This window comes from Eubalaena glacialis, chromosome 1 (assembly GCF_028564815.1).
Source record: "Eubalaena glacialis isolate mEubGla1 chromosome 1, mEubGla1.1.hap2.+ XY, whole genome shotgun sequence".
NCBI lineage: Eukaryota > Metazoa > Chordata > Mammalia > Artiodactyla > Balaenidae > Eubalaena > Eubalaena glacialis.
Window position 1 is genome coordinate 59,167,901 of NC_083716.1, and position 17,984 is coordinate 59,185,884.

General features: G+C 40.5%; 1 protein-coding gene across 1 annotated transcript in view; it reads right to left on the bottom strand.

Moving 5' to 3' along the window:
- LRMDA (leucine rich melanocyte differentiation associated) overlaps positions 1 to 17,984 on the bottom strand; it is a 1,296,919-nt gene that overhangs the window by 389,537 nt on the left and 889,398 nt on the right. Inside the window, exon 6 of the mRNA XM_061180213.1 lies at positions 17,743 to 17,827. Coding sequence (XP_061036196.1) covers positions 17,743 to 17,827 — 85 coding nt within the window. The remainder of the gene's footprint in view (positions 1 to 17,742; positions 17,828 to 17,984) is intronic.

Genomic DNA, 17,984 nt, shown 5'->3' on the forward strand with positions numbered 1-17,984 from the left:
TTTTAGGACTTTCATGGTTTCTTTTTCTTTTCCATTTAAAAATTTAACTCATCTGTAATCTATCCTGGTGTAAGGTATGGGTTACGGATCCAAGCTTTTTTTTTCAAAATACCTACTCATTTGCCCCAAGAACATATATGGAATAGTCTATCTTTCTCCAGTAGTTTAAGATACAACTTTATCATATACTGAATCCCCACATGTAATTGAGTAGTTCTAGACTTCCGATTCTACTCTATTAGTCTGTTTGGTGATTTGCATACCAGGACCACGTTGATTTAATTGTTGAGGTTTTGTAATATGATATCTAACTTCCTCTTACTACAATTATGTTTTTAAATGATCCCTGATATTATTTTTGCTTATTTTCCCATCTTAATTTTAGATTCATTTTTTTCTAGTTTAAAAAGAAAAAAAAATCTTTGGTCGTTATGAAGCTTCATAATGAATTTATATTTTAACAAAGAGGTCACTGACATATTTATGGCCTTGAGCTTTCTTATAAAAGGATATGGTATGTCTCTTCATATCTTCAAGACATTTTGTATGTCCTTCTAGAGAGTTTTAAAGTTTTTTTATGAAGATATTATACTTCTGTTCATGTACATTATAATATTCTCAATTTATTATCTTTTATGTTGCTTTTGTAATTGGAATCTTAAATTAAAAATACTTTCTAATTGGTTTCCATTTTGATGTTAAAAGGCAGCTGTGGGTCCTGGAGAAGGAGCTGGAGGGGGAGGAGCTGAGAGAGAAGGAGTTGTGGGGTGGGAAGAGTGGATGTAAAAAAAAAAAGGCTAGTGATTTCTGTATATTAGCCTTATACCTTACTTTATTACTGAAGTCTCTTGTTAGTCCTTCAGTTGGTTCTCTTGAGTTTCCAATTGTCAGAGCAAATAAAATCATCTGTAAACATGACAGTTTTGCCATATGCTTTCCATTCTCATGCCTATAGTTTCTTTCTCCTGTCTAATTGCATTGGCTACCATTCCCAGTAAAATATTATATAATATTGGTGGTCGCAGATATCTTATCTTGTCCTTGCTTTAATAAGAATACCTCTTATGTTTGCCCATTAAGTTTGATGTTGGCTTTTGGACTGAGATGGATGCGATTTATCATGTTTAGGAAGTATACATCTATTTTTGTATACTTTTAATCAAGAATGGTTATTGAATTTGGCCAAAGCCCTTTCAGCTCTTATAGAATTATGGCTTTCCTCTTTAGATCTATTAAAAAGATTAAATAAATGGATATCCTAATATTGAAACTTCATTACATACTTAGAATACATCTTAATTGGCCATAATATTTTACTCTTCTGTTTATGCTGCTGGATGTTTTTCATAATTATTTTATTTAGGATTTTTTGCACCTATACTCAAAATCCAGATGAAAAGTAGCTATTTTCTCTGTAATTCTTATCGATTTTTCTATAAAGGTTTTATGCTCTTTATAAAAAGAATTTGGAAGTACTTATTTATCTGTGCTCTGGAGCAGTTTAAGTAGATTTGGAATCATCACTGTGGTGTACAGCAGCCAGCTTGCAATGACTCACAAGAACAGATTGTGTACATCTCTTCCCAAGTCCACATTAAGTAACATCACATATGTAGCTTGAAATCAGTCATGGTGGAAATATTCATGCCACAGAAACTGGCAAACACCACACATGGTGGGGGAGAGGTGTTTGTTTTGCATGTGTTGTGTGTGTGTGTTCACAGAGACCCAGTTGTTAAATACTTAACAGAGTACTACTGAATATCTTCTCTTCTAATGTTTGATAAAATTTCCTCATAAAATTACCTAGACTTAGTGCTTTTGTGGGCGTGGTGATAGGTCCTTAAAAATTTAATTTTTCCTATGGAAATCAATCTGTTTCAATTTTCTTCCTCTTCTGGAGTCAGTTTTGGGGAATTATATTTTTCTAGAAAATTATCCACTTGATCTAGATTTTCAGATATTTGCACAGAATTGAGCAAAGTTAGTTCTTATGATTCTTTTAATTTTCTCTTCTTTCTGTGGCTTTTAATTTTTTACCTACATATAAGCAAATGTATATTTTCATTCTTTAAAATTTTCCTTGACTATGTTAGTGATTTAGTTTTTCTAAAACTTATCTTTTGTTTTATTCATTATACTGTTTGTTTTATTACAGTATTATTACTGTATTTATTACTGTTCATTAGCTTTACTAATCCATTCCTTCACTTTCTTTAATTTTATTTAGCTGAGTGTTTGAGTCAGATGCTTACTTTATCTTTTACATTTTTTCCCTTTTTTAAAAAACTAATACCTGTACTTAAAGCTGTTTTCTACTGAGAATGGCCTTAGATCTATCTCATAGGTTCTGATAGGTAATGGTTTCACCATCATATCTGGCTTTTTGCAATCTGATTTTGTTATTAATTTATAGTTTTATTACATTGTGACCAGAGTTTTTTGTACTACCTCTACTCCCTGGAATTCATTGAAATTTTGTTTATGAACAAGTACATTACTGTGGAAGACTGCACTTGACAAAAATGGTCAGAGCAATATTTTGGGTCCCACAAGCTCTTCTAGAACTTTGCCACTCCCCATCAAGAGGCAGAATCTATTTTTTCTTCCCTTAAACTTGAGCAGGGTTTTTGTGACTATCCTGATGAACAGAATGTAGCTAAAGTAATGCTACATGACTTCTAAGACATAGATCATAAAAAGATGATATGGCTTTTGCCTGACTCTTACTCTTTCATGAATTTCTTTTGCCCTTGTAACTCAGCCACTACGCTAAGGTGTTCCTAGGCCTAACTAGGCTACAAAGGAAGACCACAAGGAGAACTTAGGCTCCCAGCCAACAGCCATCATCAACCACTGAGCAAGTGAGTACATGAGATTTCAGATGATTCTAGCTCCCAGGCTTCAAGCCTTCTGTGGAGGCGCCAGATATTACAGAGCAGAGATAAGCCATTCCCACTGTCCTCTCTTGGAATTCTTGACCCACAGAGTCAGTGAACATAATAGACTACTGTCTTGTTCCACTAATATTTAAGGCTCTTCTTCTTGAATTCTACCTTGTGATATTTAGACTGTAACCCCTGCTTTCTTTTTGCTCCAGTCTTTTATTTCAGCTTTTCTGACTCAATTTGTTTGTTTCTCTATATAACACAGAGAATTGTGTTTTGCCTTATGACCCAGTCTGAAAGTATTTTAAATACATGAATTAAGCACATTTACATTTTTTCCTATTACAAATCTGATGGGCCTTAGTTCTGTCATGTTATATTTTGTAAAGGCAGAGCTAAGTAGTTGTGACAAATATCTTCTGCCTTGCAAATCCTAAAATATTTAACATCTGGTCTGTTACAGAAAAAAGACGTAAATCATATTGACTGCAAATAATGTTGTATTTACTGCTATTTTTATTGCTCTCTTTTTTGCTTTTGTTGTTGTTGTAGTACATCTTATTGCTTTGACTAGCATCTCCAAGGGGATGTAGAATATTCTTTACCTGCCTGTTCAGGGACTTTAATGAGAATATTTTTAATCCTTTATTCTTCTCTCTGCAGATTGTTGTAGGTTTTTGACAGATAATCTTTATCAAGTTAGGGAAGTTCCCACCTATTCCTTGTTTGCTAAGAGATGTGAGCAAAAAAGGTTATTAAATTCATTGCTTTCTTTCTTTCTCCCTCCCTTCCTTCCTTTTCTTCCTTCTTTTTCTCTTTCTCTCTCTCTCCCTTTCCTCCCTCCCTCTCTCCCTTCCTTTTTCTTCTTTCCTTTCTTTTGTATCTATTACCATGATCTTATATAATATTTTTCCTTTTAATATTCCAATATGAGAAGTTTATTGATAAATTCTAATAGTAAACTATCCTTTCAATTTTAAGATAAATCCTACTTGGTCACGAGGCAAGTACTTTTTTACTACATTACTAAATTTTATTGTTACTTTCTCACTGAGGATTATTCTACTCACATTTGCAAAAGACATTGACCTACAGTTTCATTTATGACTCAATTTCTGGATAGCTTTTGTGACTACTCCATTTTTTTTTTTTTTTTTTAAAAAGCATGTTCATTTTGTTTGTTGTTTAACAAAATATACATATTGTGAAATTTCTGGTCACTTACTTGTAATTTTCTATGGGAGATATGCTTAAGATTTCATGTGTGACTGTGGCTGTCAGTTTTACCTAGTATTTCTAGAAGTTGTTGCCTCATGTATTTCAAAGCTACATTGTTATATGCATTGAGATTCATGATTGTTATAGCTTCCCATTATATCTTCTTAATTATATAAAATATTCCTCCTCATCATTTCAGTAATCATCTTGAGCCTTTTTTTGTGTGATATTAGCATTGATATTCCTGGGTTTTTAGCATGTATCAAGTTTTTAAATTTTTTTCCCCCGTAATCCCTGTATTTTTCAAGCTTCCTATGTCATTTTATTGTAAATATCTCTTTAAAAAGCATTTTATTGGGACCTCCCTGGTGGTCCAGTGGTAAAGAATCTGTCTTACAATGCAGGGGATGCAGGTTTGATCCCCAGTCAGGGAACTAAGATCCCACATGCCGTGGGCAACTAAGCTCGTGTGCCACAACTACTGAGCTTGCGCGCCTCAACTAGAGCCCGCGTGCCGCAAACTACAGAGCCCACGCGCTCTGGAGCCTGCGCGCCACACTAGAGAGAAGCCCGTGCACCACAACGAAGAGCCCGCGCACCGCAATGAAAGATCCCGCATGCCTCAACGAAGATCCCGCGTGCCACAACCAGGACCCAACGCAGCCAAAAATAAATTAAATAAATAAATCTTTCAAAAACATTTAAAAAATAAAAAGCATTTTATTTCACGTTTCCTTTTTTTTACCAAATCTGGGAGTACTCTGCCTTTTGATTTGGCCCATTCCCAACTATTTTGACTATTACATTTCTACCAACTTTTGCCATCTTACTTCACTCTTCCAGTCACTCATACTTATTACTCTGGCTTAGAGATAGCTCTGTTGAGTGATGCCTGAAGTAAGGATGGGGACAGGCATACGGATGGGTTGACCCACGTGACTACCCACGGAGAAGGCCTACCTTGTTGGCTGCTATGAGGTCCCCAGTGGCTCCCTGTGCTTAACAAACACCTGAAGCTGGTCCTACATTTTAAAGAAGGTCTCTTCCATCCTATCTTATCCATCTTGCACAAAGTCTACATAGTTCCTGATCAACAACAATATCCCTTCTTGTTTTTCAGTTAGTTATTGGTTAGGTTTTTTTAAAAATTCCCCTGTAGGGAGTAGTGTAGAATAGTGTAATATCATTTCCATCATCTTTGCTAATGCCTTAAGACAGCCTCCTGCCTCAGTAATAGTAAATGGCCTACAAGATGCTGTAAGATCTGACCTCTGATATTGTTCTGACTTAATCTCCACTCCCCTCAATCCACCCCTCCCCTGCTGGGTTACTTACCCGAGCCACACTGGCCTCCTAGCTCTATTTCACATATGCCAGGCATGCTCCTATCTCAAGGCCTTGCACTTGCTCTTTCCTTTGCCTGGATGACTTTTCTCTCAGATATTATCAAGTTCCCATCTCTCACCTCCTTAAAGTTGTTACTTCAATGCCACTTTCTCAGTGATGGCTTCGCTGGCTATCAAGCCTCAAATTACCACTATACAACCCCTCATCTCCTTTACCTGCTTTTCATCATATACTTATCTCTAACATATTCTATGGGGCTTTTCTTTTTTTTTAATCTGAATTATCAATCCTTTGTTTTACCAGAATGTAAACTCTCTGAAGGCAGAGATTTTTGTCCGCTTTATTCATCCCTCTATCCCTAATGTTTAGAACAGTGCTTGGAATAAAGTATATATTCCTTAGATATCTGTTTAATTAATTAACAAATTTCTAGGGATTCAGAAGAAGAAAAGGAGGCTGTAGAACATGTTCCTTATGCTGTTTTAATTCTTCTTATGCTTTACAATCTCCCAGATATGCCAGCACTCACTGCCCTGACTAACCTGTTCTCCAGGGGACTTTAGCTCTTTGATTTGTACACTGTATGAAGCAAGTTCTAGAAAGATTCCAGGGAAGCAGATGAAGAAAGGGAGAAATTAGACATAAGAGGAAAGCTCTCTCTTGAGGAAAAAAAAAAACTGTGTGGGAGAATGGTTATATGGGTTTCTTTAATCAAAAACAAAGAAAGGGACTGCATCTTATCCTTTTTGACTCTCCTTGATTTTGGAGAAACTGATGAGGTATAGCAAGATAAATAAAGGAATGAAGAGCTAATCCACAAGAGAGAAGACTATTTTATTGCTCTTACACAGATGTCTGTCCTTCCAACACAGGATATTTTTTTTCTTTGGGGGAGGGTGGGAAGAAGGGTAAGGGAGCAGCAATTTAAACTGGAATCTCCAGGCAGTCTGTGTTTGGGAATTAGCATTGCATTATTTTCCTGGCTCCCCACCCCCTCTTGTCTTTTAGCTGAGAAACATTTGCCCTGGAACAGCACACAGAGTTTGCATTAGCATCCCTGAGGATAGAACTTTGACCCCACAGACTAAGGAAGCTACAAATGGAAAATTCCAAGTTGCTATACTCTTTATTTGCATGCTAATGCTTCTACAGAGAGTACTTAAAGAAACAGATGCACAAGAATAATAAGGAGTCCAGGACTAAGAACTCCTCTGACAACAGTGGAGTGTTTTTCCAACATGGTCTTGTATCTATCTGTGCTTGCAAAAGTCCAGAGGGGTCAAGGTGAAACCCTGGTTTCATTTAATTAAAAAAAAAAAAGCTGAACTAGCATTGACAAAGAGAACCCTGGATCTGTGTTTCAAATCCTGATTGGATTTGAAAGTTGTATAAATTTCATTTCACTTCCTCCAGGCTACACTATTCAACTCTCAAAGACAGATGAGTACACCCTTCAGTAAAAGGCCTTGAGGAATGGTGGTTTCCCAATCACCCTTGCGGATCCACACCTGAGTTCAACAATACCCATCCTTTCCTTAGATCCAACCTAAATGGCACCCACTGTCTTTCCAGCCCCCTAGATACTTCCTTCGTATTCCGTACAACAACAACAAAAAAACTTCTCATCTTTTTTTTTTTAGAATAACTTTATCCTGGGATTAAATTCTCAAGTGGAAGACATATCAGAGCACTACACTCTGCAAAGCCAAATACTCTCAACATTCTTCTCTTAATATGCAAATGGAACCTATATTTTACTTCACCACAGGCATGCCTCGCTAAGGAGCAAGCAGCTCGTCAGAAAAACAATCATCCTGGCTAACCCCTGCGTTAACGTTCCTTCGCACATGTACCTCACCTAGATTATGGCCAGAAATTAAGCAAGGACTCCACGTGGTCTCTCCCCAAGTTCTCTTTCACACTCTGAAACGGCCCAGGGAAGATTCCTCCAGGTCTGTCACCTATATAAATGGTTTCACTCCAGTGGTGGCTTTAGAATTTTTATATTCAAAGTACACAGGAGCAACAGCTGGGCGGAACTGTGTCAGTGGAGAGGCAGGGGATGGAAGGTTTATTTTGAAACTGTGTTTCTGTATTAAGCACATGTTTTTCTCTCAATCTGTCGGTTTCTATGAGGTGACTTGGAGAAAGAGGTCTTAGGTATTTGGAAGCAGAGAATGGAGGGAGTAAAGCCCTTTCTTTACACCTGAGTAAAAAGAACTTAGCAGTGGCTGCTCCTGTGAGAGAAGATAAACCCAGCTTTCTCCTTTCATCTATTTGCTTTCAACTCAGTTCTCACCTTCATCAGAGGTCACCTCCCCATATTTCCATTCTCACTAACCGTCATATGAGGCCACCTCCCCATACTTCCGTTCTCATTAACCCCATACTTCCGTTCTCCCTTTCCTGCACTCTTGCACCTAGCTTGACCTCTGCTTTCTGTGTGTGTAGGGCCTTCTTTCTCCAATTAGACTATAGGTTTCTTGAAGGCAGAGCCCACAGCTTCCCTTGCATTTCCCACAACCTCCCAGCCCAGAGTGCCTCTGAAAAAAAAACACGGTCGGCTGACTGATTGAAGAAACAGAAAGAGGCCCCTGCAGTGACCTGAAGCATATGGAATTCTGATTAAGGGGACTGAGAAGTCAAAAAGCCCAATTCCGCACCCTTCATAAAGTACACACATCCCAGCAAACCCCAAGTTATTGGAAAAGTAACAGCCCCGTCCCCTGACCAGCCTCAACCAAGAATTGCATTAGGATGGATGAAGAACCAGAGCAGTAAATATTAATGGCTGGAAGGGGGAACGGGAGGACAGAAGGCTGAACCAAGCAGGTGTTCACTCACTCAGTTTCAATCCACTTGCAGCCAACGACGTCATCGTTTGGCCTTCTTGAGCTCACCGACAGGCCATTTTTCATGATTTTACCATTTCTGGCCAAACGCAAACTTCTTAATTAAATGGACCACGCGATTCCAGATGTTTGTTTATTTGTTCCAAAAAGGTCGTAAAAGCTCTACATGAGGAAAAACCTGGGGCAGGGGTAAAGTTTTCTCTAAGAGAAGGGGAAACAAATGAGTGGGAAGACCTGGGCCTGGGAAGTTAAGGCTGGGCAGAGCTCCCAGCAGAACAATCTAGACCAAAAGCATTGGCTTTCAAAGAGCTCTCCTTCCAGAAACCCAAGATTCAGGAATAAAACACCCTGAGCCCTTATTCGTTTTTAAAAGAATGTAGCTCATCTTGAGCCAAAGGCTCGAATGAGAACACATTTTTGTGGCTTCCCTGCCTGCTTCTTATATGTTTGTTCCTGTTGCCACGAGCTCCACTACATTAATTCCAGCAGTCTTCCATTTAACAGGCCAGATTATAGCTCATGCCTGAGTGGCAGTGGAGAATCCTGCAAGGAGGAATGTGAGAGGGGGTACAGGCAGCGACTACAGCTTCCCACGAACCAGGCCAGCTTCCTCGCAGCTGTCTGTTCTCTGGTACCCTCTACCTCTAACTATAATCAGTCATTAAGTCAGCCAATTGCATTTGTTACAGAATCGTTCTCATATTTCTTCCCCTATTCGCCAGCTACTCCATCCTTCAGCGTCAAACGCTAGATTATTTCACCATTATCTTAATTGATGGCTGGGCTCTAAATTTTGGTTTCAAAAGCCAACATCAGAAAGACTTTGAATAACATGGGGAGGAAAAGCATTGACTGTCCATTTTCTCTGATACCCGAGCCAGGGATACCCTGAGACCAAACCATCAGCAACCTCAAACCACAACTCCACCATGGCTGCAAGGTTCCCTTTACATCACCCCCACCCCTGCTCCACTGGCAGTGTCCTGGCCCCAGCTGTCCTCCCCATCTGTTACCAAATTGTTGCCTAAATTACCTTTGCTTGAAACCTGCTGTTTGGAGACAGTATAGTCTGCAGTCACATAGCTTGGTGTCAAGAAATCCAAAGCTTCTAAAACTGGACCACACTCCCTTCAAGGCCATCCCACAGTGGCCTCCTCAAGTCCTGGCTCTTTTCTTTCCAATCCCCTTGCACACTGCTTGCAGATTAATAACCATATAGCACAGCTTTAAATCCAATCTAGATGCTTCTGCCTGTTCAAGGCCTGCCATGATACAAATCTGTTCTACAAGTAAACTTACTTCTGAATTTTTCAAAACTGGGCCCCTTCCTCCAGTCAGTTCTAACTATTCTTACCTTTTCTTTACCCATTTCTTTTTTCTGGAATGCCCTTATTTTGCCGTCCACCTACTCATGCCCTACTTGTCCTTCAAAGCTCAAGGCCAACACCCTCCAAACAGCCATGCCTGACTATTCTAGCCTTTACTGATTCCCTTTTTTCTAAGCGGTTTTAGCACTTACATGGCTTTTACCAAGTGAGGCAACTCTTAATTATATAATATCTAATATCTGTTTGGTTGGCATGGCTTCATTTTTGGTATCTCCACAATCAAACTATAAGGGAGATACCATGCTCTGTTTCTGAGGTCTCCACAAACCCTAACATATACTTTGTTCACAGTGGATACAAGATAAAGACATACTGGAGGACTCCTTGAATGATGGTGCTCAGGGCAATACTTGTCATCTCAGGAGTCATATTTGACCATGTCCCAGCTCTTCCCTGGCAACGGAAGGGAGAAGAAACAGCTCAAGTCTCTAAAACTTCAGGACATTTAGAATCTTCAACCCTGTCAATTCCGGACCCTCCATTTTTTTTTAAACAGAGGGACCTATTTTTACCACTATTTTTTATTTGGTCTGTCTGTTGGGGCAAGGGTTATCCTTCGATCTCTCATCCTACAGAAGGAAGGTTTATCACTGTTGGGGGTGTGGAGCAAGATTCCGTTTTGCCCTCCTTGCTTTGCTCTGGAACGGAAGAACCAACGCCACAGCCCCCCTGCACACAGTTCTGCCCAAAGAGTAGAAATAAAGCAATTGCAGAGACTGCAAATGAAAAATCATCCTTGGAGAAAAAGGACAGGAAGTGGACCCCTATGGATTTCACATACTTAAAGGAGGCTGCTTCAAGTTCCTGGCTAAAGTCCATGCCAGTCCTGTTAATAGTCTAACAGATTCATCCATCTTCAGATTCCACTTGGCTTGCTCTTCCATCACTGCCAGCTTCCCAGACAGCGAGCGCACACTTGCACATCTATCTATATATATGCGGAAGTTTTAATCTACACCACCCTCCATTCCAATCTACCCAGCCCCGCTCCACACAGAGTGAAGCTATTGACCCTGCAAAGCAGCAGGGAGATGAATTTGATGACCCAGACTACTGTTTTTAAACCATTTCAGCAAGGCCTAGAATCAAAGGAAAGTACAATTTATTCAGCACTTAGTAAAGTCCTTTTACTTAGGAACAGAGTGCACAGACTGAAAATAGACTCCCGCTGCCACACAGATAAAATAAACCTGTCAACCACTACTGTCAAATCACTAGTCACCTCGATTAAATAAAAGAAACATTAGCATCTCTCAGCATCTGAGACTTCCACCAAGATTCTAAGCCCATGAAAGCATTATGAAGGGAAGAAAAAACTAAAGTGAGGGGTTCTGTTGAAAATGTCATCAGAGGAAAGTATTTTACATAATTAGAAAATGCTAATAATAGCTCTGCACAGGGAACCAACACACTCTTTCCCCACACAGCCAGGGCAAAGCCACAGCATGGAGTCTGAGAGACGGGAGCCGAGGCCATGTACTTGCTTGGCAGGACCCACAGACCAACTGTGTCCGCCTCAGCAAAGAATGCTTCCTTGTCGATTGCCAATGTGATTTTCTTCTTCTGTTTTCTTCTCTCTCTCTCTTTCTCTCCTTCTCCCTCTCCTGCTCTCCCTACCCACCTCCTTGTTTCTTTCTTTTATCCACAGCTTTCAATACACTTTCCATAGAGGAGAGTTGGATCCATCATACCTCTATGAACCTTCAATGAATCAGTCACATTTTCTGAGAAACCATGTGATGGTTAGCTCCCTTGAAAGACTAATCAAAATATTCTGGAAGACTGAAGGCAGCAAGTAAACAGGCTGCCTGAGTCATGGGTCTGATCTTAGGTGAGACCTACCAGGCAAAGTCACAATAACCATCAGATTGCTTGTTCCATCTCTTTAAATGGTCAATGAGAACCAACAAGCAATAGGCAAAAAGACTCCTTGATGCTGAACTGGTAAGAGAACCCAAATAAATGCATCTATTTTCCTTGAGTCTTTGCTATTATTCTGAGTGGATTTTGTTTGTAATGATCAAGTCTACTTAAGCTTTCACATCCCCTGTGGGTTGACATTAGCAAGATGGTACAAATATGAAAAATAGAAAAAGGTTTTTAAATTGTCTGAAAGAGACAGATTGCTTCCAAATCCTATAAGCCTAAGACAAATTGTGATGAAGTTTGGTTATCAAGCAGCCCCATCTTGTGCCCTCCCGGAAGTATTCTGCTTGCTGGCGTACAGTTTTTCTGGCCAACATCTCCCCATCCCAAACAGCTTTGCCTACATTGACACATCTTCACCTATATCCATTTAATTCTCCTCTGACTCATCTCACTTTGGCTTATTTGAATAGTTGAAGCAAAACCCTCTGCATTTATGGCTTCTGAGAAAATGTATTTTATGATATCTCAGGCTAAAACTGTTTAAAAAATAAAATTAAAAAACCCCAGCAGTTTTTCCTTCCGCCTTTTTTTTCTTTTTTGGATGACACACATTGAGCTGCTTCATGGAGAAATACAGAAAAATCAATTGCTAAGCATAAAATGCAACTCACATTAACGAAACTGCAAACGATAACTAATTATGATAAGTTGCTATGTAAATCACTCTGTGACGGCCCCAGCAATCAATTTCCAAAACAAACAGACCAAGCCCCTGGTTGGAGAAGAGGATGAGCTTCTAACAACTGTGTCAATAAAAATAATGGCAAGACTGCCAACGATGGATAGAAGTAGGGTATTATCATCTCCAAGCAGCTTTTCGTAACAGATTCCCCTCCGTTTCTTGCTTTCTTTCTTTCACACTTTTAAAGTCCAATGCTTAATCTGACAAGTTAACTATGGCACATCTTCAAGACTGTATAAGCATCAGGGAAAAAAAAGTAATAATTCAGGGATGTTCACTGGGTTTGCAATTACTTTGCAAAATGTGCGTGCAAACCATTGGAATGGGACCCTCAACGTGATAGCAGTTGGCAAGGTAGGATTAAGGTAGATGTGCCGGCTTGGCTGTTTTAATTGGGCATCACCACTACCCCCTTCTGAGGTTTTCTCTGCAGCTCAGAGGAGAAACTAGAAACTACATTTCCCAAAATTCCCTGTGTGCATAGTTCTCGGTTAGAGAGGGCCAAAGAGAGACACTGAGTATGATTTGGAAATCCAGAGAGGAGGGGCAGGGCAATGCGTGGGTAGTCCTAACCTTTGAAGAACATCTTGAGAATCACCGCCGTCTTGGTGCTGCAGACCGAGAAAGTCAGTAGGAGATTCCCAAGTATTCCTGAGATGCACAGAAACGTCAGCAAGCTCTTGAGAATCACCGGTCACAGAGGTGAGACTCTGGGTGACACCTTCCCTGTCAGTCCTTTCCTGTATGTGTAAGCCTCTCATTCCTTACATTAAAGCCCTTCATAATTTGAATAGTGTGCGTTCAATTTTCCCTGTCTGAATTCAGATTGATACCATAGCATTTTTCCCTCTGGTTTTTCAAACTATCTCTGCTCCTGAATGTATAGATTTGTAATTTTTAAAAAGGGTGGAGGGAGGGGAGTAACAGGCACCTCTTTTGACAGAAGTTGGCAAGGACGCTGTACTTTACCACAGCCTTAGCACAGGCTTTCGAAATGCGCCCCAGGCAGCGGACATTTCCAGGCCATGTCTTTCCCTGTACTTTCTCTCCTCTTCCCCCCGCCCCAGCACAACGCCACAGTGAGTCCTGCATTTGCTTTATGCGTCCTGTGTAAAGGACAAATGTCTGGGGTGGCCTGGGAATCCAGGACACAGAGCTTGGATGTTTTTTCCTTGCCTCTGTTGCTGAGTGATTCAGCTCCCCTAGCAATTGTTGGGGGTGTCTTCCTCTGTTAAATGGGAAAACTAACATTTACCCTCTCCACCTTATTGGGTTTATTTATGGTCTATGCTCGAAATAGAAATGTTTTCCCAAAAGACACAATGGTCTATAAAGATGCAAATTCTGCTTCTAACAGCTACCAGATAAAGAGTGGCAATACACAGCATGCAGGGGTATATCCATTTCTCTGATAAACGTTTCAACATTCCTCGTAATGTGGCTACCCACTGAGGAGGTAGTATGCAGACTATCACTAGGTAGCAGTGGCATCACTGACATAGCCCCATATCCCCCATATTCTGAAGACATGCTCAGACCTAGAGGAGAATTCTCAGAGAGACTTTAAGCGGACCATTCTAAAACCCTATCTTTACCACAACCTGCCTCTTATTGAGATTCTAGCCCCTTCTTCGAGAACTTCTGTTCTAGTAAAATAATTCCATGAGCTGCTTCAATTCATCCTAGTCCTTTCCATCATCAAAACACCAGCGTTTGAAAACTCTGACATTAAAATAACTATCTACTTGGAAGTTGTGCAATGCGGCTAAATGCCTTCTGGCAATGAACCAATAGATACAGCTCCCATCCAAGATGGTGTAGGTTTCTGAAAGCAACAGAGTTGAGGTCTGACGTCCACAAGACAGGCCGCTCCCTTCCGTATGTGCTCACCCGCAAAGGCAGATGGGTTTCTTTCCTCAGATGCAATCAAGTTACCTCGCAATTTACGTGCAACGGGGTACTTAGATACCAACAAGAGGTACCTAAGTCACTGACTTTCCCCTGGGTTTCTATCACTCATCATTTACTGAACAAATATTTCTTGATCTCTGATTAAGTCGGAGGCCCTGTGCCAGGCACTGCAAATATAGTGGCGAGTAATCAGACATCAGCACCTCCACCCCCTACCCCACACCAACCCCCCCCCCCCCCCCCCCCCGCCGCCAACCCCTGCCAAGAGCTGCCATCTGGGAAGACAGTCCCTGAAAAGGGAAAACTGACCTAATGCAAATGGATAGGGTGGGATCAGAGGAGTCTTCTCTGGAGCTGTTGTACTGAAGCTGATACCTGAAGAATGAGTAGGAGTTAATGACGTGAAAGAGAAGGAGAGTGAGAATCTGTACAGCCCCTCAGGGAGCTTTCATTTATGAGGAGTTCAAGACATACATAGACCTGACCCCTGTCATACAAAGCAGAATATGAGCAATGGCACTAAGGAGATAGAAACAAATATTATAAGTACCTCAACAAGGGGAAAAATTCAATACAGGTAAGATCAGTAAAAATTTCATGCAAGGGGGGCTTCCCTGGTGGCACAGTGGTTAAGAATCTGCCTGCCAAGGCAGGGGACACGGGTTCGAGCCCTGGTCTGGGAAGATCCCACATGCCGCGGAGCAACTAAGCCAGTGTGCCACAACTACTGAGCCTGCGCGTCTGGAGCCTGTGCTCCGCAACAAGAGAGGCCACGATCGTGAGAGGCCCGCGCAACGCGATGAAGAGTGGCCCCTGCTTGCCGCAACTAGAGAAAGCCCTCGCACAGAAACGAAGACCCACCACAGCCAAAAATAAATAAATAAATAAATAAATAAATAAGTGAAATTCTTAAAAAAAAAATTTCATGCAGGAAGAACAAAGTACTGGGCATTACTGTCCCCATGAGGTTTAGATTATCTACACTTTACGGATGGAAAAATAGAGTCCCCTGTCTCCTGATCATTATTCTGGGCCCAGACTTCCTTTGCATTTGAATCTACAGTCCTTAGGACGTGAATCTCTGGCCTATCCTACTCGACATTGGAAGTTACATAAAAGGACAAGCAAAGGGAAAATGGCATGTATAGAAAAATAGCAATTTGCACGTGAACTACTGCCCACCAGTTTGTGTAGTCGTTGGTGCGGAATGAAAAGAGATTGGGAACCGAATGAACCAAAAATTATTTACAAATAGAATTTCCACTTAGGACTTTATAGACCAAGTTTCAAACATCATGGAGGATTTCACCTGGGAAAGAATTGGTGTAATTTCCCTTCACAACGTGGAAGTACCTCTCTGGATAAATGTTTGTAGGCTGTTTCCATGAAAATATTAACAAATGACACTCAAAAAGTTTGGCGATTTATGGAATCAGAAATTTAGAATAATTTCTTTCACTTAAATACAAAAAAACCAAGATGGCATTAAGTGGTTTCATTCTGGATGCTGAAAACTATGGCTTTCCTCATTTGTCACTGCATGATTCGTGCCAAGATGAAATATATCAGTCTCATATTTTCCCTACACAGATCATTCCAATAATAATTCAGCCTAATGAGCTTCTTTGGTTCTCTCTTTACTGGTCTCCTCATGAACATAAGTCCAAAGACCTGGCCGTCGTTTCATGATGCTGTCTTGCCCTTTTCAACATCCAAGTACTTAGCACAGATCACACAACTAATGCATCAAATGCATTAAATGTGTATTAATTACTCAAGAAATTCAAGACATCTGTTCTTGGCTCCCTTTAAATAATGTTTTCTCTATTGATGTTGGGCTCTGATATCATTCAAGGTGGCCTATTTTCACTCTAACCATGTTAGGTATTTTTCCATATTCCAAATATTAACCAAAATATCTTCAAAACTATTGTTTTATATTCCATTTCTTCAAGGTTCAGATTTTTTATTTTACTGTTACAACGACAGATGACCTTTGTCCTATTACTGATTACTATCACTTATGGGGTCCTCCTGCTGTGAAATCTCAATTTCATGGCCAGATCAACTCAAGTAGGCTTGAGGGCTCTGAGACTTCAGTTCCTACTCATGTAGTCAACGGGCTACACAGTTAAAACTACCCTTATTCAAATGCAAGAGACCATCTATGAGAATATGATGCTAGGCTTAATTTGTTATTCCTTCTAGATAGCATATTATTGTTTGCCTAGAGGAATCCCCGCCACCCCCCCGCCACCCAATAAAACAGTCTCTAAAGGGATATACTCAAAACCTTCATAAGGACATTCAGCAGAAGAGATCTGTTCACACCCCTCAAAATATAACATGTTGGCAGCTATTTATTCTACCTGACTTTGAGCAAAATTGATTTTCACAAGTTTGACACTTACTGAATGGAATCACAGTTGAACCCTAATTGAACCAACACATATTTAAATGTAGAAAAGTTCCACTGGGCCCAGACATCAAACAGACAACACAGGTCCAAGTCACAGACACCTGGAATCCTGCATTACTCTATGGATTGTTTCCTGCAGAATATAAGTGTGCCATTTGCCTGAAACCCCCATGTCTTGCTTAGAGGGTCAGCTCTACTTTCTGATAATCTCTACAGACTTGGCTCCGACCCATCCATCCTTCTGTGCAGCTTGGATGACAAAGCTGGAAGAGCCCTTATTTAGTGTCCCCTGCATGTACAAGGGGAATTTCCTGCTTGGGGAAGCAATGTTTAAAGTATGTAATGCCCTCAATCTAAGCCTGTTCTTACTTATCCTTGGAAGGTAGATTCACAATTACGAAACATGACTGTGGTCATAACCAGAATAAAATGGGGTAAACAAGTTACATCATGCGGCCTCTTCCTGTCCTAACTAATTCCAACAAAGCTGGTCACATAGTCCTTGGCCTGAGCAGCCAGGTTAGGGATGAAGCATGTTTAAACTATATTTCTTGCAGACTTTAGAGATGGCAATAGGAATTCAAGGCTTTGGAAGAACTGGGTAAGCCAAATTAAAGTTTCAAGGATCAGAGAATTCAGGGAAAACTGCATATTGATTCTCTTTAATGTTGCTAGGCAAACTGGAATTCATTTTAGCTGTAATGTAGAGTTCATTCATTTTGAAATTACAGATTTCAGCTATTATACTCCCAAACAGTGACACTTTTACAAATATTAGTGAGTTTCCTAATTTCTCCCCATCACTTTCTCTGGAGGAAATGACCTCCTTAGTAATTTTGAAGTACGATAATCTCTTTGTTTAAAGAAAAAAATATCACAAAATTATATTCCACCATAGACTTATTTGCCTTCCCAATAGACTGCCACTAAATTCTGTTTAATATGAGTGAAAATCACTAGGCTTGACAGGTATGGTTTTCTCATCAAGGACCTGAAAAGCACTGTGTTCCTTCCAAAGTGCCGAGGCAGCAGTAATGAGCCCCGAGCTCCGCACAGGCCGGTGTCCCTCCCTGCAGCCACCGAGAGCAATAAAAAGCAGGGTTCCTACCTCGGTGACTGGTGAGTTCCCTGGAAGCAGAAGGCAGGGGTGTGTAGCGGCTCTTCGGAGAGGCGGCAACGCTGTCACTGGAGGCCTGCGTGAAAAAACCACATCAACATGAAGCCACACCAAACACTAAATACCTTCATCTACCCAACCTGTCTCCTTGGGATCTGGGTTTGGAGAAAATATTATGGACCAAGACTCTTCTTAGGAAGCAAGAGTTGTCTGTGTTGAGATAATATTCTGGT